General features: G+C 40.9%; 2 protein-coding genes across 17 annotated transcripts in view; both read right to left on the bottom strand.

Moving 5' to 3' along the window:
• The window catches only part of LOC113523609 (spondin-1), a 49019-nt gene extending 37531 nt beyond the window's left edge, over window positions 1-11488 (bottom strand). The window contains exons 1-10 of one of the 2 annotated variants that reach the window (XM_052900825.1): window positions 11369-11488; window positions 7081-7262; window positions 4013-4265; window positions 3672-3795; window positions 2765-2919; window positions 2160-2338; window positions 1489-1619; window positions 982-1204; window positions 367-538; window positions 71-258 (exon numbers count right to left, since the gene is read on the bottom strand). In XM_052900825.1, the coding sequence (XP_052756785.1) occupies window positions 71-258; window positions 367-538; window positions 982-1204; window positions 1489-1619; window positions 2160-2338; window positions 2765-2919; window positions 3672-3795; window positions 4013-4265; window positions 7081-7240 (1585 nt within the window). In that variant the 5' untranslated portion in view covers window positions 7241-7262; window positions 11369-11488. Of the gene's footprint in view, window positions 1-70; window positions 259-366; window positions 539-981; window positions 1205-1488; window positions 1620-2159; window positions 2339-2764; window positions 2920-3671; window positions 3796-4012; window positions 4266-7080; window positions 7263-8597; window positions 8713-11368 lie in introns of those variants that run through there. The other variant, XM_052900826.1, reaches the window with a different exon arrangement.
• Window positions 11489-16762: 5274 nt separating this feature from the next.
• LOC113523404 (uncharacterized protein KIAA0930 homolog) overlaps window positions 16763-26289 on the bottom strand; it is a 48953-nt gene continuing 39426 nt past the window's right edge. For 6 of the 15 annotated variants that reach the window (XM_052900836.1, XM_052900835.1, XM_052900837.1 and 3 more), the window contains 6 exons: window positions 22928-23176; window positions 22697-22850; window positions 21712-22278; window positions 21456-21605; window positions 21263-21326; window positions 16763-17710 (listed from right to left, as the gene is read on the bottom strand). In XM_052900836.1, coding sequence (XP_052756796.1) covers window positions 21286-21326; window positions 21456-21605; window positions 21712-22278; window positions 22697-22850; window positions 22928-23176 — 1161 coding nt within the window. In that variant the 3' untranslated portion in view covers window positions 16763-17710; window positions 21263-21285. Of the gene's footprint in view, window positions 21327-21455; window positions 21606-21711; window positions 22279-22696; window positions 22851-22927; window positions 23177-23288; window positions 23496-23548; window positions 23668-24475; window positions 24935-26289 lie in introns of those variants that run through there. The other 9 variants (XM_052900841.1, XR_008253563.1, XM_052900847.1 and 6 more) reach the window with 9 other exon arrangements.

Here is a 26289-nt window from a genome sequence, read left to right as displayed (position 1 = left end):
ATTGGTTCTAAAAGTAGGTACGGTAAGGTCATAAATTAAATGCCAAGAAATCTAAAATCATCTCACTCACCGACGGGCACCAGAGGGCACTTCTTGAGCCCCATGTGGTTGAGGAACTGTCTGCGCCTGGTGCTGATGCCGACGCCACACGTGACCGAGCACTCGCTCCATGGTCCCCACTCCGTGGTCTTGCAGATGCCGCCCACACTTTCTATGGCCGGCACGGACTCGTTGTCTTGCTCCGGTTCATTGTCCTCGCTGGCAACAATTCGCATCAGATAACAACAGTACACGGATACGTAGTCCTACTAACAAATAACAAAAGATGAAGTAAAAAGTAGTAAGGAGGTGGCAGTGCGTACCGACCTGCACTCGGGCACGGGCGCGACGCACATCTCCTTGGAGACGAGCTGGCGCGCGCAGCCGGCCTGCTGGGCGCGCTGCGGCGCGGTGTACTGGCGGCTGCGCATGCGCAGCCCCTTGCCGCAGCTCACCGAGCACTCCGACCACGGGCCCCACGCGCTCACGCTGCACTCCGCTGCCACAGCACTTTTATTATTATAAATATTCAACACGCTAAACAACAATTCTAAAGGAGCTTTAGAAATTCAAAAGGTTAAAATTGTTTGTAATAAATATAAACTTGCAGACGGATTGTGCAAATATCGAGATTTTTTTATTTAACTATTATAACTATAACCTGTTTAGTTATAAGTGAGGGAAATGTAATTAAATAAACATGAGCAGTCCTAGTCGATATTCTGTTCCCATATAACTCAGTAAGACTTTGATGTCAAATTAAAAATATATATACTATATATACAAAAATCGACTACTAATTTTTTAATAAAACCAACATAATTCGATAACTCTACGCTTTTCAAAAATATTTAGCGACCTAATAGCTTCTGTATGTCCTACATTCACCTCACTAGGAATTACGATCGTGAACAATTTGTTTTACTGCAATATTTGACTAACGTCGGTTGACAGCCTCCGTATTCTCCGTCTCCTCCACAATGAGCGACTGCAGCATCTGCTCGTCGCAGGAGTGCGGGATGAGCTTCTCTCGCGTAAGGTACAGCCTCGCTAGTGGCGGGATTTGGTCCGCTTGCGGATTGTAGAACGGCGCCCGGGGATCTTCGGGATACATGGTGGTGATACGGTACATCTTCTCGCGAGGAATTGTCTCCGAGTTCGGCGACTGGAGGTACATGTTTAGTTACAATTAATAATACATAATTTACTAGGTGAATTGACAATAATTAGTAGCAAAGTTATTTCATGTTACATCTCTCTCTGTGTGTGTGTGTGTGTGTGTGTGTGTGTGTGTGTGTGCGTGTGTGTGTGTGTGTGTGTGTGTGTGTGTGTGTGTGTGTGTGTGTGTGTGTGTGTGTGTGTGTGTGTGTGTGTGTGTGTGTGTGTGTGCGCGCGCGCGCGTGTGTGCGTGTGCATGTGTTCTGTCTCTCTCAATCGTTCTCCACTCACCATGTAAGTGATGCCGTTGTCAGTGCCGGCGTCGTACGGCAACAGGTCGATGACCTTGCTTTCAACCCAGGTGCAATCCTTCTGGCACAGGTCCAGCCCGCTCACACCCACCACCCAGTCAGGGGACGGACCTCAAGAAATAAATGAAAAGTTTACACAGCAGATGTTGTAATCATAAGTACCGGAGATACAGTGCTCGCGTTGCCAAGTAAAATGAAGAACTTAAGTTACAACACTCAATAATCATGCTGCCAATCAACTTTAAAGCAAAATTGGAAAATTTATATACACTTTGTACAAAGTAGCCGGTGATGACTTAATAAATTTGTTGTCTTTGATGTCATACAGTATTGCGCGTGGCGCACGCTACACTCCTTTAACAATGCTGATGTCCATTGACTATGGTAACCGCCATTTGATTAACAACTACCCCACTTACAGCGTCATATTCCCTACATGTATTTATCGATATATGCTTCGATATCTTCGTCAGAACTGAAATTTTTGAAACGCTAATTTTCTAACCGAAAGAGCGACATAATTACTTCATTTTGTTGCTCTCATTCTTTTTTTAAAATTGAAATCATTTATTTTATATATATAAAATAGGCACTACGGGGCATCATTATTTGAACTATCTGTAGTGAGGTTTAAGTGAGAGGGGTAGTTACCAAACATAGAGGCGAGCGATAGCAGATGCCGCTTGCGGTCCACACTGAAGGTGGCCGTGGTGTTGGTGTTGACGCGCGGGTACCACAGCCCCTGCGCCTTCACAATCGAGCGCAGCAGGGAGCCCTTCTGCCGCAGCTCGCGCTCCTGGAGGTCTACAGAGCCCCACTCAGCCAACGATCTGCGCCATGAACACTCCCGCTATAATCTTCACGCCAAATTCCTTACCATACAAACAAAATAGTAACTAATTACGGGAAATACATGCCCGAACACTCTTACTGTAATTTTTACGGGATAAACAGGGCAGGAACTATATATATATATACATAAAGAACAAGCCCGATTGCGGAGATTTCTTTGTGCCACTTAGATCGTGTATGTTTTAGCTAATCACGATAGATCAGTCTAGGTTTCTCCCAGTATCCTATAATATTTAGGGAAGGCAGTATAACTATGAACTTCGATCTGTAATTACCTTACACGTGATAATAGCAAACTATCATTCTACTTCTATGTAAAAAGATTTATACCCACTTGTGGGACGTTATTATGATCCAAAAGCAGTTGGATAAAAGAGTCAAAATAGTAAAATTCTATTACGCACCTAAACCCATCGGTAGCGATTTGGCCCTCGCCCCAAAAGGAGAAATTCTTGGGATGCGTGGCACCGATTACGTCCGAAAAGTGCGTGAGCCAGGCTGTCTCCACGGGGAAATCCTTCGGGTGGGTTTGTGCAGACCACAGGCCCTCGAATACCATCTGTAAAGGTCAAACAATTGAAACCTGAACTTAAAAATTTACTGTATGACTCATATGATATTTACAACTTCTAACACCGTTAACCGCTAGGTTACGGTGTTAGAAGTTAGAAGAACACCGTAACCTAGCAAGTAACTTCATACATGTTCAATCAAAACAAAAAATTATATATATAATGTCGGATCAATTGAATTTCTACCTGTACTCCAAACCTAGATTGGAGGAGAGAAAGGGATTGTTGGCAATGGAGTTTGACAGCCCCATTGCTAGCAATATGCCCTATCAGGTTGACCTCCACGTGGTTCCCCCTGGAAACCATTGTGGTTAATTCTTGTGAAATTCGTCATAATGGGCTAACTGACCTGCTTTCATCCTCACCTGTCATCTATCACTGGTGCCCCGCCAGTGTATACGAGTACTATTAGTGCAAGCAGAATTACCATTCCATTATCATCCACTAAAAAAAACCCTAGGTTGTATATATACTATTATTGTATACTAACAATCCGGCGCAGTTTCGCACGGATAGATAGACATTATAATCTGATCAATAAATCTGACAAATATTACATATATAGATCCGTCAGTATTCTACGACTATGACGACATAGATGTAAATAATATTTAACCTATGTTACTGACAATGTGGCTTTCTATATATGAAAGAATTTTTAAAATCGATTGAGTAGTTTTCACCGCTTTGTAATATAAGTATAAAAGTATAGATTACAATTGTAAAATGAACAACGAACCTTGTACTTGGCATGGTCGCACGCGCAGCAGTCGGAGGCGTAGAGCGACGTGTCCTCGCACACGCGCTTCGTCAGCTGCCCGTCCTCCGCGAACCAACGGCTCGCGTTCTCGTACACCATCGCCCTGATACATATACATTGTCACCTTCAAGTTTGTGTAAGTGAGACAGCTTGTTACAATTTTCATGATACTTCTTGGACCATGAAAATAAAAATTAGAATTGGCTCGTATGGCTCTAACAAGTATATGCGTTTTCATGCCACCTACAGATTGTTCTACATATATTTGTGCATGTGTGTATCCGTGTGTGTGTGTATGTGTGTAAGCACATATCACTTACTTCAAAAGCACACATCCGGAACCTGAAGCGGGAGCCTTCCACATGACCTGCACCTCCGTCTTGGGCAGGTCATCGGCTTCGACTACCGAGTTGACACACTCCTCGTCGAACTTGCTGAGGGTGTCTGCGAACAGCTGGAACTGCCCCTGCTTGCTGGGCGAGCGCACCACCGCCGGGTCCAGCGGGTCCGCTACTAGACGGAACTTCGTGAACTGTTGCACTACGTCGTGCGTGCGCGAGCCTACTAGAGTAACTAAAACAGACGAGGAATATTCATTTTTAATTTACTAGCCTCGCTGTATTCGGCCAATATATATCTAGACGATAAGCATGGATTAAATGGTGGCCAAGAATTATGAACCTCCCGTACTATCTTAACAGCTGGACATGTAATGCTTGTATGATACGCTCATTTTTTGTGGTTTACTAGGTTGTTAATTTTTTATTCTACAAAGACGGCAAACAAGCATACAGTCCGTGTTATGGTAAACGGTTACTGTAACATATGAACGCCTGTACCACTTTTTTTTATGGACGAAAATGAAATAGTAACCCCACCTGCGCTATCGGCATACACTAGCGGAGCACCAGTGATAGATGATAGGTGAGGATGAAAGCAGGTCAGTCAGCCCATCGTGATGAATTCACAAGAATTAACCACGATGGTTTCCAGGGAGAACCGTATGCAGGTCGACGTTACAGGCTAGCAATGGGGCTATTAGATCCCATACTAACAATGCCTTCTCCCCCTCGCCTGTAATACTAGTGATAACACGTATGTGTTGCCGACCCCAAAGAAGCCTTAATACACTTTTTTTTTTAAGAACCCCATGCTGTAGTTTCTAAGGAAGATCTCGACAGGGAGCTCATTTCCTAACTTGAGTATTCACAAGAGAAAATTCCTCGAAAATCACACTGTACTGAAGGTATTAACGTGTTAGGGTGAATTCCCTGTCGATGGCGAGCAGTGCGAAGATAAAAGATGGCCGCTGGTATAATTTCTAAATGTTCCTCAGAACACAATCCGTTATATAAGCAGTAGAACACATAAAAGGATATAAAGTCTCGCCATAGACTTAAAGGCTCGATACCGCTTGTTAGTTCGAATCGAGAGGCCCAAGCTGGTATCTAGATGCTCCCACAGACGAGAGCATAAGAAAAAATTTTCTATTTCACTGAAAGAAAATTCCTTTAAAATAATTATATTAATTACTATAATTATTATGAGATAATTATTATTAATAATTTCCTCTAGATTTGGATTTCATCCTGTAGGTATACATTCGTCATCAAAACTAAAAACATATTTTTTATTACAAACATTTCATCGGTCAATATTTTTATATTAGATTTGCGTGAATTTTAACATTATTTGATATTACTTATCTGTTTTCCTTGAAATCGGCTACAGACCGGATCATGCGTCCGTGACTGGCTCATACAAAATATCTCATACAAATAAATTATTGCATTGAACAAAAACATTGTATTTTGTATTAGCGGAATATGTACGTGGGTGTTTCATATTAAATGTGTGACTTGCTACTGATCGTGTACATTATTATGAGGGGAGGATATTTGGTGGAAAATATCCTCTCCTCATTATTTGAGATTTTAGAATAGTAACACAATAATAATTAACTTTTCTGTCTTTTTTTTTTATACAACTTAGAATGGCAAACAAGCTGACGGCCCACCTGACGGAAAGTGGTAACCGTCGCCTATAAACATGAGCAGTACCGTGGACATAACAGAGTATACTGTTTTGCCCATGATACCCCCCATGCGTTGCCATTCCTGAGGACTCAGATGTTATTCCTCTGTAGCCAGTAAATTCACGCCATATCCCACTTCAAACCGAAACACAGCCATGCAAACACAACTGCTTCACGGTTGAAACACGAATGGGACAGAGATACCCAAGCAAACGACTTTTGTACAAAGTCTCCCTCTGGTGTCTGATTCAAAGGATTGTTAACTTTTAACATTATTTATGTATGTGATCGTATCCAATTTCGGCTTCTTTCTTGTTACAGCTACGAGTAGTAGGTAGGAAGGGATTGTTAGTAATGCTCATGTTACTAATACTACCTACCAGCCCCATTGCATGCTAGATTTTATTTAATTCAATAAATTAATAGTTTATATTTTGTACAAATTGATATTGTTAAAATTTTGTAGGTCCTGGTTACTTTTATTAAAGAATTTATTTATTATTATTATTATATACCCTATCAGGTCGACCTCCACGTTGTCCCCCTGGAAGCCATCGTGCCACATTCCAGGTTTATTCATACGATCGGCTACTTGACCCTCATTTTCATTCCCACTTATCATACTTCACTGGTGCCCCGACAGCGTGTACCGTTAGCGTTTCATTATCATCCATTGAAAAAAAAGTACGAGGAGTATAACAAAAATACTTACCGATATAGGAGGGGGGAAGGAGACTCTTAATAATGGTAATTAGCGGCCCTATTGGTAGCAATGTTTTCTATCAGGTCGACGTAAACACGGTCACCCGGGGGGAAGGGGTTGTTAGTAATGGGGAGGTTAGTCTCTATTGCTATCAATGTATCCTATAATGTATCGGGTCGACCTCCACGCAGTTCCCCCTGGAAACTATTGTGACTAATTTATCGTTGAATTAGTCACGATGAGCTAACTGACCTGCCTATTCATCCTCACTGGTGCCCCGCCAGTGTATACCGATAACGCAGGCGGGGTTGCCATTCTATTATCATCTATTAAAAGAAAACACCGTCACCCTTGGAAACTATCATAGTGAATTCGTCATAATAGGCCAACTCACCTGACGTCCTCTTCACCTATCATCGTACACTATTTTATTCTGCCGGGATTACCATTCCATTCTGAATTTACAGGGTACAGAGGAATAACACCCGAGTCCTCAGGAATGGCAACGCATAAGGGGCATCATGGGCGGAAAAGTATACTCTGTTATGCTCGTGTCTATAGGCGACTGTTACCACTTCCCATCAGGTGGGCCGTCAGCTAGTTTGCCATTCTAAGTTGTAAAAAAAAACTCGCATAAATAACAAACTTACCAATATATCTCTGTCCGGGTGCGTATCTCTCGACGTCTCCGTTCACAATCAGCCGGTAGAAGTTGTCACCGGGCGACTTGGGTGCAGCATCAGCGGGTTGCAGCTCGCAGCCGTGTGCTGCCGCCAGGCATACGGCCAGGCACACTACTACCCACATCATGGCGGCACACTCACACACACATCTGTTCAACGAATGAATTAATATTATAGCAATGTAATATGAGCATTTGAGGCGAACCCTCGATTGATGGAGTGCCGACTTCAAGACTGTTCATCATCATCATCTCAGCCATTATTTACCCATTGCTGAATCCTTCCCCTCCCCTCCTCCCTCCCGCCCCTCACCATAGTCTGCATTAAGGAACGGTCCTGAGCCACCTGCATCCACTGACTCCCTGCAATGCATTGGAGGTCGTCACTCCGTCTAGTCGGGGGTTGTCCTACACTGCGTTTGCCTGTACAGACTCGCTACTCAAGAACCTTTCTTCCCCAACGTTTGTCGGTTTTTCGAGCTATATGACCAGCCCATTACCGTTCAGCTTGTTTATCCTTCGGGCTATGTCGGTTATTTTGGTTCTTTTGCGGATATCCTCGTTTCGGATTGTATCAAGCAAAGAGATTCCGAGCATAGCCCCTCTCCATAGCTCGCTGAGTAATCAAAAATAATCCAGACTGTTATTACAAAGTTTTGCATTGTTATTGCTATTATGCAGAGTTTTAATTGATGCAAATGGCGCGGAATTGTGTGCTGTGATAAAAAAGAGGTCAAAACATGTTCAACAGTTAACGATGGACATTTTATAATGATATTGATAACAAAATAACTAGCAAAAACTATTTAAACTTATCATCTAGCTCTCTTACTTATGATCCTATGATCTGGTACTGCTTAGTAGTTTATGTTCACACAAATTTATTATTTACTCGTTTATAGTTAAACTTTTTGAAAAAAGCAACAGCTCTGTTTTATGCCCGTTCTTCTTGGCTGTAATTGCGTTCCGAATGGGCGTTAATGGAAAAATGACTATACAGAAATGCTTAAATCTAAGTTTATTTGCATAAAAATATTTCTTTATTTCTTACCAACACGAATCCACTCCTCAATGACGCAATAATAGTACATATTACTTCGCGCAAATAAGGTCCCGGATTTGATGTCCGTAAATAAAAAAAAAATATCCGTACTAACATTGTGATTATTTCTTGTAATTATTTATATTTATAATAAGTTTACTATTGTAATCTTTTGGAGGAAACAATAAAGAGTATCTATCTATCTATCTATTATTACAGTAACAGGGAATTTATTTATTATTTCTTAATACCTAAATCGTTCAATCGTAATATACATAAAGAAGTACATGAAAAGACTAATATTTTACGGTGATTAATATATGTAAATATAAATATAAATTTATATAAACTTCTAAATAATACTATTAATGCCACTGTCATTAATTAAATAGGTACTTGATTATCAACAAAGTTCGAGAATCATTATTTGGCGATATACTCACATAGGAGCAGCGGTCCGTTAGCGGCGGCGCCGGCGCAGAATGTGCGCGGTATCAGTGCAAACGGCCGGACCACCAGATAAAGGGTCAAGTGAGGAGTCATATTATAACGACCGACCCGCCTCTACACATCTACCACCTATATCATTTAAGATGGACAAACAAACATTATCTGAACATTTTGAGCCATCAATATTGCAAAATTGACCCAAATATTTATAAGAAGGCTGCTTGATTACTTAACGTTGTTTTGCAACCTACCAGCATCTTAGCGGGTCCATTTTTTTTTATCTAGATAAAAAGCATATTTATCAAAGCAAAGTTTGTTAGCAAAGAAGCATACAGCCCGTCTGATGGTAAATGGTCACTAGCCTATGGAGGCGACAACACTAGGGTTATCAATTGTGCGTTGCCAATCCTGAAGAAACCTTAATTCACCTTTTTTAAAGAACCCGTAACTGTAATTTCTTCGAAAAGGAAAACTTCGGCATGGAGCTCATTCTATAGCCTGAGCGTTAGCTGGAGAATACACCTCCCATATCTTTCAAGTTAAACTTATTTACAAAATTTCACTAGCACCAGTTTTGAAGATTATCGTGCGTGAACACCGTGACACGGTATTTTAATATTATAGATAAAATCGAGTCAAATATTAGAATCGACATCAGTAAGAATTCAAGGTTTTCACCTCCCCATCTTCCTGTATCATCTCCTAATGGAAGTAAGCGTTCTCCTAAGCGTTATCCTAACTTTAAAGACTAGCCGCCCGAAATACAACTTATGTTAGCCGCTTAGCGTTAAAATTTGTTAATGTGCTAAGCGAGAATACATTTTGGAAACATTTTAAAGCGATTGCACTATGAATTTGTGCACGACATATTAGGTAATGAAAACGCGTCTTAAGATAGGAATACTCTTGCGAACAAGTTTATGCAATATCGTCTTGCAATATTACTGTTGATATATTTTGTCTCATTTGTTGTTGATAATAGACGTGATATTCGTATCACGCAGTAAATGATACGTGATCACAAATCATGTCGACACGACCAACGTATAAACATGTCCATTATGGATGACACCGGCCATAAACCGTCATTACTGTCAGGCACTAGTTAAGCTATGTGACTGACTGAAACCGCTTAGAATGTTGCAACTGCAACATAATATTTTAGATAGCGATACTTACCTTAAGGGTAATATATCGGGAGGAAGTGATTATAAGTAATGGGGAGGTTAGTCCCCATTGCTATCAATATACCCTATCATGACGACCTGCACGCGGTTCCCCCTGGAAACTATCGTGACTTTAATTCGTCACGATGAGCTAACTGACCTGCCTTTTCATCCTCACCTATCATCCCTCACTGGTGCCCCGCCAGAGTATACCGATAGCGCAGGCGGGTTTATCATGCCATTTTCACCCATTAAAATAAAGGTAATATACCTAAGGCGTTAATGAAATTTACATTAATACTAGCAAACTTAACTAAGGTTATTTATCACTTATCGAGATAAAAACTATTGTAGCTCTCAAGTTGGAACAAACAAATACACAGTTTACAAAATTCATTAAAATCGGTCGAGTGGTTTCAAAGACTTCCGAGATTGAACACCGTGACACGGGATTTTAACATATTAAGATAAAGTGATATATTCAGGTGACCCACGTAGCATGGTGGCCCTAAAATAACTAATTCTTAGAATAGCAAACTTCATCTTGTTACCTGAGAAATAGAAGGTATGTTTCCTATAAAAAGATATAAACGCAAACAATGTATTTAGGGCTCGCCCTAATTGCTTGACGTAATCGCGTCCGGCCGCCGAACGGGGGTCAAGGCTGCTACATAGGGGTTGCAACTAGCATAGCAACTACCTGACATACACACTCGCCCGCCCCGACTGCCCGCTCACGCACTCCTCGAATAAATAGCTTGTTTTGATAACTTTATCACATATTTTTTATGTCAACGATCAAACACGATATGAGAAACCAAACAAGATCGAGATCCGAGTCAATTGTAGAATATCCACGACGCCGTTATAACACGTTGTTTTACGTATTTGAAGTCCAGCGTTCGATTTTCGTAGGGGCTAAATTAGGAAAAGAGCTTTTCTAACTAGAGTAGTCTTCATCTTCACCTATCATCACCCACTGATACCCGGCTAGCGTATACCAATAGCGCGAACGGGTCTAACATTCTATTTTCAAACCAATATAAAACTAGAGTAGTCTGTAATAACTTACAATTTATTTATCTCCTTTGATTTAATAAAATGTTATTCATCTACCTATTCACATATACTGTGAACAGGTTAAGCAGTTAAATAAATAATGGGCTAGATATATTTGTAAACAGGATGCAATAAACTAAAAGAAATCGTTATGATGATCGGAAACGATCGCTGTTTAGCGCGGTCGCGGTACGAAATTAAATTAAACACAGTGTAACTTGGGCTGTAACACGATTCGAATAAATGTAAAAGTTTACGAAGATGTCATGAATGTTTGTTACACATTGGATCATATGCTTGTTCTTCTAATACCTACTTAAAGCAACTTTATTCTACTTTACGCAGACCAAATAATCATTCCCGTGAAATTTATCTAAACTCCAAATAAATTTTATTGAACGGATTAACATACTAAGCAGTACTTACCACTCGGGCATCGTTCGTACGTAACCCAATATTCGAAGACGCAACTCCAAAATGACTGCAGATACCTGTCCAAATTATAAAATTTTAGCGCTTGTGGCGTGGTGCAGACTTACCTAATGTGAACGCGTGGAGGTGTCGGCAATGTACGACGGTAGGGACGGTAGGGAACTTGTAATCTGTAGCCACACCACGCGCGGTGGCCGGCGGCGAAGTGTCAGTGGTAATGAACGGAGAGCGTTGCTCAAGAGGCCGGTGACGGCAGCGGACAAGTGATGTCTTCCGGCGTCGGCTCGTTGGCTCGTGCCGCATACCTCGCGCCGCCTACACCGCACTACGCGCCCGCGGTCTGCTCCCGGGTCCCGCACCATTTCAATAATTTCTATGATCATATCAGGACGATGATAATGGAACGTAATCTCATCTGCGCTATCAGTATACGCTGGTTATACCAGTGAGATATGCCAGGTGTATTTTTTTTTCAATGGGTGATAATGGAATGGTAACCCCGCTTGCGCTATCGGTATACACTGGCGGGATACCAATAAGCTACGACAGATGAGGATGAAGCAGGTCAGTTGGCCCATCGTAACGAATTAAACAATAAATCAATCACGATGGTTTCCAGGGGGAACCGCGTGGAAGTCGACCTGGTAGAATATATTGCTAGCAATGGGATTTCTAATCTCCATTACTAACAATTCCTTCTCCGCCCTGCCAGGTGTATTGTATTAACCGTTAACTGTCCACTGTTGAACATAGCCTACCCCATAAAAGGACTTCTACCAGTAGTTGTCACGCTGGGCTTGGTGATGTTTTAAAAGGAACGCTGCTGCCCATCCCTCCCTTAGTCGCCTCTTATGACACCCACGAAAAAGGAAGGGATGATCTATTCTATGCCCGATATACGATGGGCCTACGCCCATCATAACAAATGTATCAGGAATTTACTGCGATAGTTTCCAGAAGAAACCACGTAACAGTCAACCTGACAGTCACTTGTTCCTTCCTTCCAGTTGTATGAGGAATCGAGGGTTCGCCTGAATGAGATTTGTCCACTGTGGTCAGCAGCATTGTAAGTATTACTGTGTTTTGGTCTAAAAGATTATATCAGTCATTACCTTAAATGGTAATTATTTAGCAAGGGATAATGCAATATATAGCACAAGACATAACACATACAATTCCTTAATCCTATTAAATCCTAGACTTTTTTGTACAAGCCGCAAGTCTCTGCCCCTCATGGAGTACTGCTCTCATGTGTGGGCCGGAGCACTTGGATACCAGCTCGGTCCTCTTGACTCGGTTCGAAAACGGGCAATGAGAATTATTGACAATCCCAAGCTCACAGGCGGGATCGAGCCCTTAAGTCTAAGGCGAGACTTTGCCTCCCTTTGTGTGTTCTGCCGCTTGTACAATGGATTGTTCTGAGGAACTGTTTGAAATGATGCCTACAGCCACCTTTTAGCATTGCACCGCTCGCCATCGACTGGGAATCCATCCTCACATGCTTGAACCTAAATGGTCACGTACAATGCGGTTTTAAAGGAATTTTCTTCCGTGAACGTTCAGGCTGTGGAATGAGCTCCGTGCCGAGGTTTTTCCTAAAAGTTACAGTATGGGGTTCTTCAAAAAGGGTATACAAAGGTTTTTTTCAAGGTCGGCAACACGCACTTAACACTGTTAGTGTTGCAGGCGTCCATAGGCTACAGTGACCGTTTACCATCAGACGGGCTGATGCTTGTTTGCCACCTTTCTGGTATAAAAAAATCGCAACAATAACTACATGATGGGAACCATGAACTTCACAGCACACTACAAGATATCCATGGCGTAGATATATCGAGGTACCCAACACAGTAATGTCTGTGACTCGTAAGAAGACATCTCATCATTCTTTAGTTATTTTAAGATCGCTACCTTACTTGTACTCCACCTTCTATAGTACCAGAGGGAGACTACAAAAGTTGATTGCTTGGATACCTCTGTCCCATTCATGTTTCAACCGTGAAGCAGTTGTGTTTGCATGGCTGTGTTTCGGTTTGAAGGGTGGGAAATGGCGTGAATTTACTAGGTACAGAGGAATAACACCTGAGTCCTCAGGAATGGCAACGCATGGGGGGTATCATGGGCGAAACAGTATACTCTGTTATGTCCATGGTACTGATCATGTCTATAGGCGACTGTTACCACTTTCCATCAGGTGGGCCGTCAGCTTGTTTGCCATTCTAAGTTGTATAAAAAAAAACCTAATGTGTTTAGAATCGAACTGTATCAGAGTAAAAAATTTAAATATGTCCTATACTTATAATCCAACTAGTGAAACAAAAATCGCTAGAAGTCGCGTGCTCCTGGTCTATAATGATAACAACAGCCGCTCGCAATGAGAAAACCATATTTAATTCATGTTATTAGCTAACATCATGCTGTAATATTAATATTATACCCATTAGAAGGTATATTAAGCTTAAATTTCCTTAATTGCAATCTACAACAATTTATTATGAATAAATTAAATTATAAATTCACATAAGTACCTAGTCATATAATGTAGACAAATCTACTTGCAACCCAACTATGTCACAGTATGAACCGCTCAAGTATCTACTGAATTCATAGGTTATTTGTACCAAACTAGCTCTTGTCTGCGATTTCGTAAACGTTGATTTTGAACATTTTCCCCCACACCAAAAATCTATAATAAAATACGAAAAAAACTATACAAGATTCACCAATGAATGTATAAATTAAAAAAATTCTTAGTCGATAAATGTTATTACAATGTATGTAAATTCTTTAATGATAAAATTTGATAAAACGAATATTTATTTATATTTTCTCAAACATGCTTGGAAATGTGAGCATTATTTTGACAATCTTCTTCGAGATAAAATTGCCGTACTGGTCAAATACATGAGGGCAGCGGCCGGCAAAAGTTGTATGAAAATCCATATCTGTCGTGTTTTGCGGCCAGATAAATTATTATATAAACTCATATCTGTCCTGAAATTTAAAAATGGAATGACCATTTACTTCGAAACATGGCTACCAAGGAGGTAACTAATAAAAAGTTTTATTTAAATTTCGAACTGGCTTGCAAATAGAAAGCTGTTTATTGAAAAAAAAAATAAAGGAACTTTATGGCGCCTGAAAAATTATTATTGTTCGTTATTCGTCATTGAACTTCAAAAGTAAAATTGTGTTATTGATTTCCGCGCATTGTTTGAGAAAAGCACTATACAAGCCTTGGCCACAATTAGGCATTGATGGACTCACGTATGTGTGCCTCGGCTACGCCTCGGCCCACATATGCACGTTCGTCCATCAATGCCTCAGTTGCTGGCCGCTGCAGTAATGTACTATTATTAACATCATTGTGACATCGTTCTTTTATTCTTACCTGACAATTATTATTTATTTAAAAGTATTTAAAATTGGAATGTGATGACGATTAATTGTATGAAATGGACTTGCTGATGTATAATTTTGGAATGTCTGTGTAACTTTAATACATATGTTTGTATGGCGTACAAGCTAAACATGTCGAACGAGATTTTAACATCTGCATGTTTTACAAATAAATAATCTTGAATCTTAGGGGTTAAATTTTCAAAATTCTTTTCTTATTGTTCTCCTAAGCTGTATAAAAAACATATCTGCACAATTTCAAGATTCTAGATTCAGCGGTTTCTGTGCGTTGATAAACTCGTATGGGTCAATCAATCAGCCACTCGGCATTTTATATATAGATAACATATACGTTACAGTACATACCTATCTAAAATACACGATAAATTGTTACTCCGCCTTTATACTCTATAATCGAACTGAAATGTTTTTTTTTTGTTTCAGGTAATTGTTATAGAAGAGAGTGCACGTGATTGAGCAGGTAGAAAAGAGAATTAGTACTAGGGTCGATTCTAAAGTCCCTCTGAAGTGATACTGAAGGTTCAGTATATAGCTAAAATATAATAAGTATTTCTAAAATGAAAGATTTATTAGAGAAACCATTCTATTATACGGATACTTAAGAAACTCATCTTTTTTAAGAAAATTAAAAAATACATCGACTCAAGCCTGTAGATCGGGGGGGAAGGGATTGTTAGTAATGTGGATTACCAGTCCCATTGCTAACAATATACCCTAACAGGTCGACCTCCCCGTGATCCCCCCTGGAAACCATCGTGCTGAATTCCAAATGTATTCGTCACGATAGGCTAACTGACCTGCCTTTTCATTCTCACGTATCATCCCTCACTGATGCCCCGTCAGCGTATACCATTAGCGAAGGCGGGGTTACCATTCCATTATCATCCATTAAAAAAAAAGCCTGAAGATAAGGGATTGCCGAATTGACTAGACCCAAGATCTACTGTTTACTGACGAAACCTTGTGCGATCTACTGATTACATACTTCTTGAAATCTCAAATGAAACAACATAGTTCAGTGCACAATTATGTAGTATTGTAGTTTTTTTTTTATTTTATTAAGAGGAAAACATGAAACTTAAATCTATTCTTAGTAACTACTTATTTATATTAGTGTGAGCATTGCGTCTGAACATCTTCCGCTAGATTAACAAAATATTATATTATTTGTCTTGTCACGATCGACTGGTCTAGTAGTCGGGATCGACCGGTTGGCCACCCCAGCTGTAGGTGATGTAGTAACGGAATGAACAAGGACAACGTAGACTAATCTGTGAAATACGAACTTGATCGTACTCTAAAGAAGATAAGGCCTCGTTCCAACAATTCCGGCTCCAAATAGATTGAACTCAAACGATTTCTTCCGCTGTCTAAAAAATATGACCAACAGTGTAGTACGATCAACAAGCATTACTTCCCGCCGCCGCCGCCGTCACCGCCGTCACCGCCGCAGCCGCCGGCGCGTCTTATAATTAGAAGTACTGTATAATTTTCGGTAATTACTTGTGCGGAGTTATGCCGGTGCACTCATCAAAATATTATGTACTTACCTATATCTACCTACATGAGTGTTTAACAATATTTTAATATCGGCACACCCGCCAATACATGTTCCGTTACTTGTATAAAATTTAATAAAAATAGGTACGTTTCATGCCATTCCAGCAGATCCCTCGTCCGACGACGCAAGGCTGATGTATGATATTGTTGGATGTAGCTTTTAATGATATATCTTGCATTGAGGCTTACATTTGACCATAAGTTATTTATTTTCTCCCTCATCATATAATTTTTCCACGAAGTTCCTTTCGTTCCTGGTATTTCATTTTGCGGGCTAGGGGGGATATCTTTAGATATCTTTTGATTATAAGAATAAATCCAACGATATCCTAAAGTTGATTAAGGTACGATGGGATTGACATGTCTAAAAGGACATCGTCATTAATTCATCAGGAATTAACTATGATAGTTTCCAGGGGAAACGCGAGGAGGTCGACCTGGTTGGGTATATTGCTAGCAATGGGATTCTCATTCAAAGCAGTTATGAATTAGTCACTGGGAGATAAAATGAAACATCGCCATAGTTGCTTGCAATAAATTTTATTCAGTCAAATTATACAAATATCAAACACCCGTGAGATATAGCGGACTAGATTATAACTTCCTTAACATAGTTTTGCATAGCAGTTAGTTATACAGGGCCGCTCTTTCAAACTTGAGGTAGTTTTCTTTCCTGAATGTATATCAAGTCAGTAATGTGAATCGTGTTGCTTCCAGCCCTATTTAAAACAGATGCATTCAAACTCGCTACAATCGTATGCATGTTAATATATGTTATACATAATAATATAACGTAACAGATGTACAAAAATAACGTTTCACCGTGTATACTCCGTTTTTCTTAGTCGGCAAATTTAATAAACAATGTTGGTATGTTTTTTATCGTATAACCCGTACCTATACAAACAAATCCCTAGCGAGAACAAACAAAGTTTAATGTTAACAATCTATCTACGCCTCCTAGCTATTTTAGTGGTCACCGATTATGTTGTGATGTATATTATAATTGATTTGACTATCTTATTTTTAAATGCCAAAGTATGCTTACTAAAAATGCCAAAAAAGAAAAAAAAAAATATATATATATATACATACGCATGCCACCCCGCGTAACATTGTCATATTGCCAATATTTATAGAGTATCGAGTTTTGCAAATATAATTGAATTACCTTATTGTTATAACACGCACCAATATTCACAATATGTATTGTAAATTGTACGGAATGTATTTATACGGAATGTAGCGACATCTAGTATCGGACAAACAAACTGCGACGCTGTACGAAGCACACAACGCGGCCATTGAATATTGGTACATGTCATGTAATGTAGGTATAGCTAAACTATTCATAATATAAACTAAGTACTTGGTGAAATAATTATGTACGATTACATAGCATTTTAGGCCTAATGACTAGAAAATAATGCTTTGGTTACTCGCAATATACCAACGAACAATTACGCCATCTGAAAATGCAAATTTACATAGATAGTCGTTAAAACAAATTATTTTATTGAGAATAATCTCATATCGGAAGTTTATTAATTATTTAATACTTTCTATTTTTTCTCTTTGTAAAAGTAAACATAAGTCCAACGACCCGTGACAAACTTGAATATACTCATATGTTATATAAAATAATGAAGACATCGATTTTATTTATGCAATATAATCACAAAACATTACATAAAAACACTTTCACAATTTCATCAAATAACCTGAATATTTCCTGAAATAATGTAAACTATTTTTAGCATTAAGCACTTGAGAAATCACGTGAGCAACGTGAATAATGTCCACAGGATTACACAGATGGCGCTATTATCCATGCGAGGGTCAATCGTATGAAATGATCGACTTTTATGATACCCACTGAGAGAGGGACGTAAGCTGACGAATCCGGCACCCCATGGAAAGTGGCAACTACCACCTATTGTACCATTCATACTACCCCACATGCGTTGTAACACCTGAGGATAGTTAATAATTCTGATACTATTAAATTAAGGACTACAGTTATTTAACAACGATTAATTATTATTATACCTAAAATAAACATGAGGTCGTCCACGGTAATGCCCGTGCATGAAGTCCATGATTTGTGTTCATATTTTGTTTATCTATAGGCAATAGTTACCACTGTCCACCACTGACGGTCACTATCTGTCCGTCAGCTTATTTCCCATGTTAGGTTGCATAAAAAATGCATAAACAACTAAGTGAATACATGAATAATATAATTTGTTGCGTATTATATCGTGCGAATTTGTTAGCCTAACTAATGGAATGATATCGTCGGCCCAGTCGTGAGATGTTCGCTCGCAGTCACACACACACACACACACAGGCGGTCAATGTCTGGCCGATAACGCTATATGTGTACATACTCTACAAAACTCACCAACAAACGAGATGTTTTAACGGAATTAAACACATCTCCATACCATACTGCCAATGAAATATCTGAGTCTCGTAAAAATGCTAACGTTGGTAGACGAGTGATGTAGTTTACTAACATAGTGGACAAGATAACATACGAATACTAACCAGCTTATAAAAAAATAAAACTAAAATGTCCTACAAACCTATTTTAACTATTAATATTGTGTTACTGTCTTTTAGATAAAAATAATAACGCAAAAAAAAAAACAAAACATTTCAATAGGTTTATAAGGAGTTGACGAGGGGATAACACGATTTGTACTTCTATTTCTAAAATATTATTCTTATATTCATGTCAAAAATGACAGGCTGAATAATTAAATTAAAAAAAAATACATTACATTTAAAAAAAATTAAAATTTATTCTTTATTGACCAAAAAATGATTGTTGCAAAAGAAGGATTCAATGCTATACAGCATTCTCTAGCAATCAACCTTTGGTAACACAGAAATGCAATTATGCGGTGAAAAAAAATTGAAAAATGTTAAGAATAATCCGTCAAATTCAAGTTTATTCATAGGTATGTTTGGTGGAAATGTGGTCGCGTTTCCACCAGCCTTAGCAGCTACAACAGAGAGTATCTCATTAAATATTATAAGCTAAAATTTCGAGTTTATACTCCAATTATTTATAAAGACTGATATAGCACAGGGACTCCTTGTTCAAAGTATCCAGAGTTGGATTAAAACCAGTTTATCAGAGACGGAGCACATTAAAAATTTATTACTAGAGTATTGCATTATCTCATTATGTACATCGACAGAATATTTATAAAAAATAGACCGACTTCAAGTGTGATTTCATTATTCTATTTATTCATTCTTTGTTGACCACATTACAAAAATAAATATGATACAAAAGAGACACTTAGTGCTATATATAGCATTCAATCCCAGTGAACTTTCGGAAGAACAAATATGTAATTAGAGGGTTTTCCCAAATTTTCCACAAGTTCAGATAACGTGTGACGCTCGGGGGAAGCCGAGATGACCAACTGGTGAGTCATAGACGCAGGGCACAAATAATAAATGATCTCACTTGTTTATTGCGATAACAGATAGCGTTCAATCATTTTACTATATTAAAAGTTGACGTACAGCTGAATAAATTAAAATAGTTTTATATATGAACCCCATATTTTTAGGTTATTATCCCTTTACGGACAAAAATACTACCTCATGGTAGAATTCATAAAAATAGAAAATATCTGCAATTTGCCATAAAAACACATATTAAGTATTAAATAAGAGAACATACAATAGCACTTATCAGCATAAAATTAAATACGTCTAATACATACAAATCTAACGTATATCGGCAAGACGCGTTTGCATGTAGATGGCAGTAATGTGCGAGACGACTCCCAATATGGCAACACTCTTGTCGTCCGTAAGGCAAATAACACACGAACCGACACCCTCACCGCGACAATAAATACATGTACGCGGCGACAAAATATAATAAAACAGACAAACAAACAAAGAAATCATTGCGGAATAAATAAACCACGGAGGCGTAGCCGTGGCATGTATAGGTTAGTTATATTTTAGTCTCCCATCATAATATGGAGTCACATCATATATGACATTAAAGATGGCACTAGTGATACAGGATTGTTTTAAATTTATTGCGTATTTAAATAACTTTGGGATCAGTCACTGTACAGTATTTTAAAAGAGAGAGCAAAATCACAAATATCATCGGAAGAAAGACTAGAATTAATTTAATAAGTAGTCTATTAGCACAAAAATATTTTCGGCCATTTTTTAAAAGCTACAAGCAGAGCATCCTTATTCGTAAAGAATACAGAAGTATACGAGTACCTAGAAGTCCCAACTATCAAGGAACAAATAGAGAGTCTATGGATTAAAACCAACTAGCCATGAAATTACTGGGTACAAATAACTGCCTATCTAGACTCGATTCGAGAACTCGAGAAAGATCTCGTCTAGGTAGTATTGTAATATTTATTTTGTTTGAGATGGCATCTCACTGGATATACTCCAGCTAAAAAGAGCTAATTAGAGATAAATATAAGAAAAAAAAATTACATCAAATCACACGCCATAATGTCTAAAAAGGCACTAGGATAAATTTAATAAGTAGTGAAACTAGTTAGTTTTGGCTATAATTATATCACTGTGACGTTTCTACATGCCTCGACTGGCATTGACATAGACATTCCGCCATGTAAGACATTGTATTGCACATGTGGGATTTTGTTTGTTTTAGAAAACAAAGCAAAATTATAAGAAAATATATATTAAACTTAATTTTTTTAAAGTATATAGTGTACATTGCTTGGTCCTAAGCTTTATACAATTTTGAAACATCTTTTTCAGTTCAAAGTCTATTTTTAAAGAGTATTAACATTATGTCTTTGGTGAGATACGTTCATCGTAGTTGAACCGTAAAATCGATGACTATGTTTCACTAGGGCCATCTTTTAAAAGTTCTCTTATAACGATAGTTTTTAATTTAATTTTACTGATACATATTTTATCAAAAGTTCTTTTATTACTCGTTTGCTAGCCGTGTACAGTAGATTGTCAGGGGAGGGTCGTCCGTAACTCACGTAGTAGGTCGATAGCAGGTCGCTCAGAACGTCAGGATCGGCTCCTCGCGGTGGTCCAGTATATCTGCAACCACACATCGGTAACGTGAGCGGTACGTTTCGATATCGAGGTGTCTGTACGCGGTACGGTACATAAATAGCAACTGAACTTCGATTAAAAGTATAAGCTTTTTTCTTCAAAAACGCTCGTTACCTTTGGCGATGCTCCACCAGGGCAGCGTGACGTAGGTGAGGAACGCGTTCAGAGGCGTCGACTGCTGCCGCTTCCCCTCCTTCCACAGGTGGAACGTCTGCGTGAAACCGCGCATCGCCCACAGGGGGTTGTACGCGCCGTCGTCTAGCTCTGCGGGCGAAACATCGAACGAGGTGAATTAAACGGTTACGAGGACTACCGGCTCGATAGCAACGGGAGAAACGAGCGGCGAGGGCGGGTGACGAGCGAAGGGTACCGGCGGGCGGGCGGCGCGGCACGTCGCACCAGTAGTACACGTCGGTGCCGTCGGGCGTCGTGCGGCGCGGCGGCGCCCGCGCGCGCCGGTACAGCGCCGCGCCCAGCCCGCGCCGCCGCCGCGGCAGCGTCACGTACGCGCGCGCGCCGCCGCCGCCGCCGCCGCCCGCCGCCGCCGCCGCCGCCGCCGCCGCCGCCCAGCCCGCCTCGCAGCTGGGCAGCTCCTCCTGCCCGCGCACCGTCAGCCGCTCGCTCGCGTCCCGCAGCGTGCGCGCCGGCTGCAGCGCCAGCTCGCGCTCGTCGAGCGCGGCCGCGTCGGCGGCCACCTCGCACTCGGCGGCGGCGGCGGGCGCGGCGGCGCGGCGGGCGGGCGGCGCGAGCGGGCGCGGGTGCGGCGGCGGCGCGGGGCGGGAGGGCGGCGCGCGGCGCGGCGACACGACGTGCAGGCACGCGGGCGACGACACGTCGGGCTGCGCGCGCGCGTACACGTCGCGCATGCGCGGCCCGGCCGGCGCGGCGCCGCAGCACCGCCAGCGCACGGAGGAAGCCTGGGAGCCGCGGCGCTCCTCTACGGACAACAACACACGCGCGTTACCGCCGCCCACCCCTCGCGTCTCCCGGGCTCGGCGACGGCCCCGATCGACTACTTTTCGAGCGAAATCTACCGTCCCCGGCGTCTCCCGCTCGCCCGGTCGTCGCGGGACCCTACGACGAGCAGACGCGGGGGAGACGCCGCCCCGTCGACCGCGGCCGGCTTCCTCCGAGCGTTCTACGACTACCGTGTACACTGAAAGCTCCGCCTGACATCTAGCGTGCTCGTCCTGAGACTGTTCAGAGTGAACGAGAACGCAAGCCACGAATGAGAAGTAGCGACGAGTAGCCATGCAGTAGAAATCGAGAGCGAAGCGTGCCAGCGAGAATAGTAGGAAGTAGTAACTAAATTAACTGGTGCGAGAGAAATACGAGAGAAGTGGTCGCGCACGTACCGTCGCGCAGGTCGCCGGCCTCGACCTCGGCCAGCCCGCCGGCCAGCGAGTCGAGCCCCTCGTTCTCGGAGCGGCTCTTGTCGCGCGGGTCGCGGGTGCGCCAGCCGCCGCGCACGAAGTTGTTCAGGTTCGCGCTCGGGTCGCTGAGCCGCCGCTGCAACCGACACGCGACCCTCTAGAATTTGTCACGGGGCGCAGCACGAATGGGTAGCGAGAGCAATAGATACGCACCTGGTGCCTGTAAATGAACATCTCCTCGGGGTCCTCGTCCCAGTCGCTGTCCCACATGTCGGTGGCGGCGAGGCCGGGCTCGGAGCTCGGTGTGTCGACGCCGGCCGAGTGTGGCCGCGACACAGCCATCTCCGCGTGTCCCTTGCCGCTGGGGCCCTTCATACGAACGAACTCGCAGCGGGCCGCCGTCTTGCCGCCCAGCAGCCCGAACGACATGCGTTGCGCCACCTTTGTGGACAGCGATGTTTGCTGAAACGAAACCAATGACTGCATTAATATATCTATTTGATTTAATGCCTAATTCTACCTATATATAGTAACGTGTAAAAACCAACCTAGAAACATACCAAAATATACATACATACATCTCTGTCACGCCTGTCTCCCAAAACAAAGCCGTTAAAAACACCATATCAAGGACGATACCTCCCGCCAGCTGTTCGCCCTATCAAATCATTCAATATCAGCGACTGAGCGTTACCGCACCGCCACCCGTTACTCGCCGACCGGTTCGCACGCACCATATACTCATATTTTTCGGGCGCGTCAACACCCCGAGCGACGCGTTATTTTAAAATATGCCACCGCCGCTGTAGTAAACAATAATAACTGTAAACGAACCTGCCTCAACGACACTCGCCAGCATACGCCGTACGCACGGAACTGTAAGAGCAGTGGAGCCGTGACAGCTAGTGTCAACTGCAAACATTGTTCTTATTCATCAGAGTGCGACTGCGATTACTACAGTGTACGAGCATGTAAGGTGCTGACCTCGCAGTTGAAAGCTTCAGCAACAAGGACAGTGGGCACATTTAGATACACATTTAGGTATTTATTATTAGCAACCCACTCAACCGATGTTTATGGTGACTGTGTAAAATGAGCGATTCCTGTAATACACTATATACTGTCATAACTAGTCATTAATACCCATTTAGCTGCTTAAAATTTATGTCAGCATCCATGCTGGATTTAGCTGAACTTATTTTGTTGATTAACTCTAATCGAGACAGGTAAACATTTTTTATGTTACTTTTATAATACCGAGGCGGTCTCGGCAGACTCGCTCGAACACTCCCCGTCCTTCGGTTCTCTCATGTCAGTCGAGAACTCGAGACGAACGGAATCTTATAATAGTTAGGTACATTTTGAGTAGGCGGCTGCTCTCGTTCGGTTTGTTTACAAATTCAATACAATACATAATAAAACATCGAAGTAGTAGAGAATTCTGTTAAAGAATAGACAGTTTGTTGTCATAAAGCGCCTTGACGGCTTAACGAAATTTGGTATATACGTACTATATGGGACAGTTTTACGTTGGCGGGGCACCAGTGAAAGATGACAGATGACGATGAAAGCAGATCAATTAGCCCATCGTGACGAATTCGAATAGAATTAACCATGATGGTTTCCAGGGGGAACCGCGTGGAAGTCGACCTATTAGAGTGTATTGCTAGCATATATGGGATAGTTAAGATATATCCGCGATTAGCGGAGAATTCTCCGCTGATCGCGGTATCACCCGGAAACCGTACTCTACATTCTTACCTATGATCAGTACAGGCGAGGTTATCATATCACCTTCACCCATTTAAAATTCCCTCTGGTGATGGAAAACGTTATTAACAAAGCAAATCAATTCGGGTGATGGTGGTAGGCCCGCCTCCTGCCACATTATATGCTTAATACGAAAGTATCATAAAAAAAAATATGCTGTATGGTGCGTATTTAACAAAACAGTAATGCCTCTGACTGCTCCATCCAATATTACAGTCGTGAGTGTATTTTTTTTTGTACCAGTGGTTGTTAGTAATATTCAAACCGTAAATATAAATATAATAGATCCATGATTCATCTTTAATATATTTACTATGATTCAAGCACCATATGTACCGTCAGATTTAATGTATCTACGCACTTATTGTAAACACTATGCGGTTATGACAAACTAGCGACCTGACCCGACTGTGCATGATTTTTTTTTTAATAAAATACAGCCCAAGTTACTCCCTGACTATTTGGTTTTCTATAGGTGAAGCAATTTTTAAATTGGTTAAATTTTTTTTTTTTATTTATCAACTACAAACAAAAAAATCAAATGTCTCTGTATAAATCTGTATAAAGTTGGTTTAGATAGACAATATGTTCACTCTCAGTTTCAATGTTTATAAATTGATGTTCAACATCCTTATTAATGTGAAAGCGAGTCTATTTGTCCATCATGAAACTTGGCACACAGGAAGACATTTGCATAGAGAGGGTCATAGCAGAGGATTAATTTTATACTAGATACAAATTGGTAAATTTCACAGTATATAATCTACAAACCTGTATGATCGTTAAAATCATAAGGTCTCATTAAGTTACCAATTATAATAATGAGTCATACATTATTCAGACAAACTTCAACCTTTGTATAGGTGACGATTTCACGAAATGTTATTACATACCAGATAAATATTTGCGATAAAATTTATGATTGAACTTTAAACTCACAACGTTCATACTGGCCAACGTTAAAATATAATATTACTACAATATCTAGAAGAATCGATGAGTGTCAAATAATACATAAACGTTTAAAACAAAATGGTACACGCAATATTGAATACAAATAGAAGATTTATGAAATTTTCCGGCTTATGTATTGGACGATTTGTCTATTTGAGACATGTGCCAGCTTTTTATGTAACCAATATTTTCACGGTGAATTGTGAAAATATCATAACGATCAGTCCAGTCGTTAAATAAATATGGATCAAAATATGTTTTTTTTTTTTTTTTGATGAGTGAAAATGATATGGTAACCTCGCCTGCGCTAACGGGATACGCTGGCGGAGCACCAGTGAAGGGTGATAGATGAGAATATTGTTCATAATGAGACGAGTAGACTAAGGGCCCCATTGCTAGCAATATACTCGAACAGATCGACCTCCACGTGGTCCCCCCTGGAAACCATCGTGCTGAATTCCAAGTGTATTCAACACGATGGGCTAACTGATCTGTCTTTTCATTCTCACCTATCATCAATTACTGGTACCCCCCCAGTGTATACCAATAGCGCAGGCGGGGTAACCATTCCATTATCATCCATTAAAATAAAAACCCAAACTGAGCAACGCTTACTAGACAACTGATAAACATAACAAAGAATGTATTATTATTGTATGATTTCAACGCGATCGTACGAACTAGTAGTAACACAATCCGTCAGCCGACATAATTCGTTGCTGCCACCATATTCATAGGACCTACAAAAGGCAAGCCCACCGGTCACAATGGCAACCCATAATCGGTGCAGAAATAGCGGGCAGCGACCTCCGTGTGACACCTTTATAATCGCCCTCTTTCACTTCCTTGCC

Source organism: Galleria mellonella, unplaced genomic scaffold, assembly GCF_026898425.1.
Source record: "Galleria mellonella isolate WM207_F2 unplaced genomic scaffold, CSIRO_AGI_GalMel_v1 utg714, whole genome shotgun sequence".
In the NCBI taxonomy this organism is placed as follows: domain Eukaryota; kingdom Metazoa; phylum Arthropoda; class Insecta; order Lepidoptera; family Pyralidae; genus Galleria; species Galleria mellonella.
This window is presented reverse-complemented; position numbering and strand designations above follow the sequence as displayed.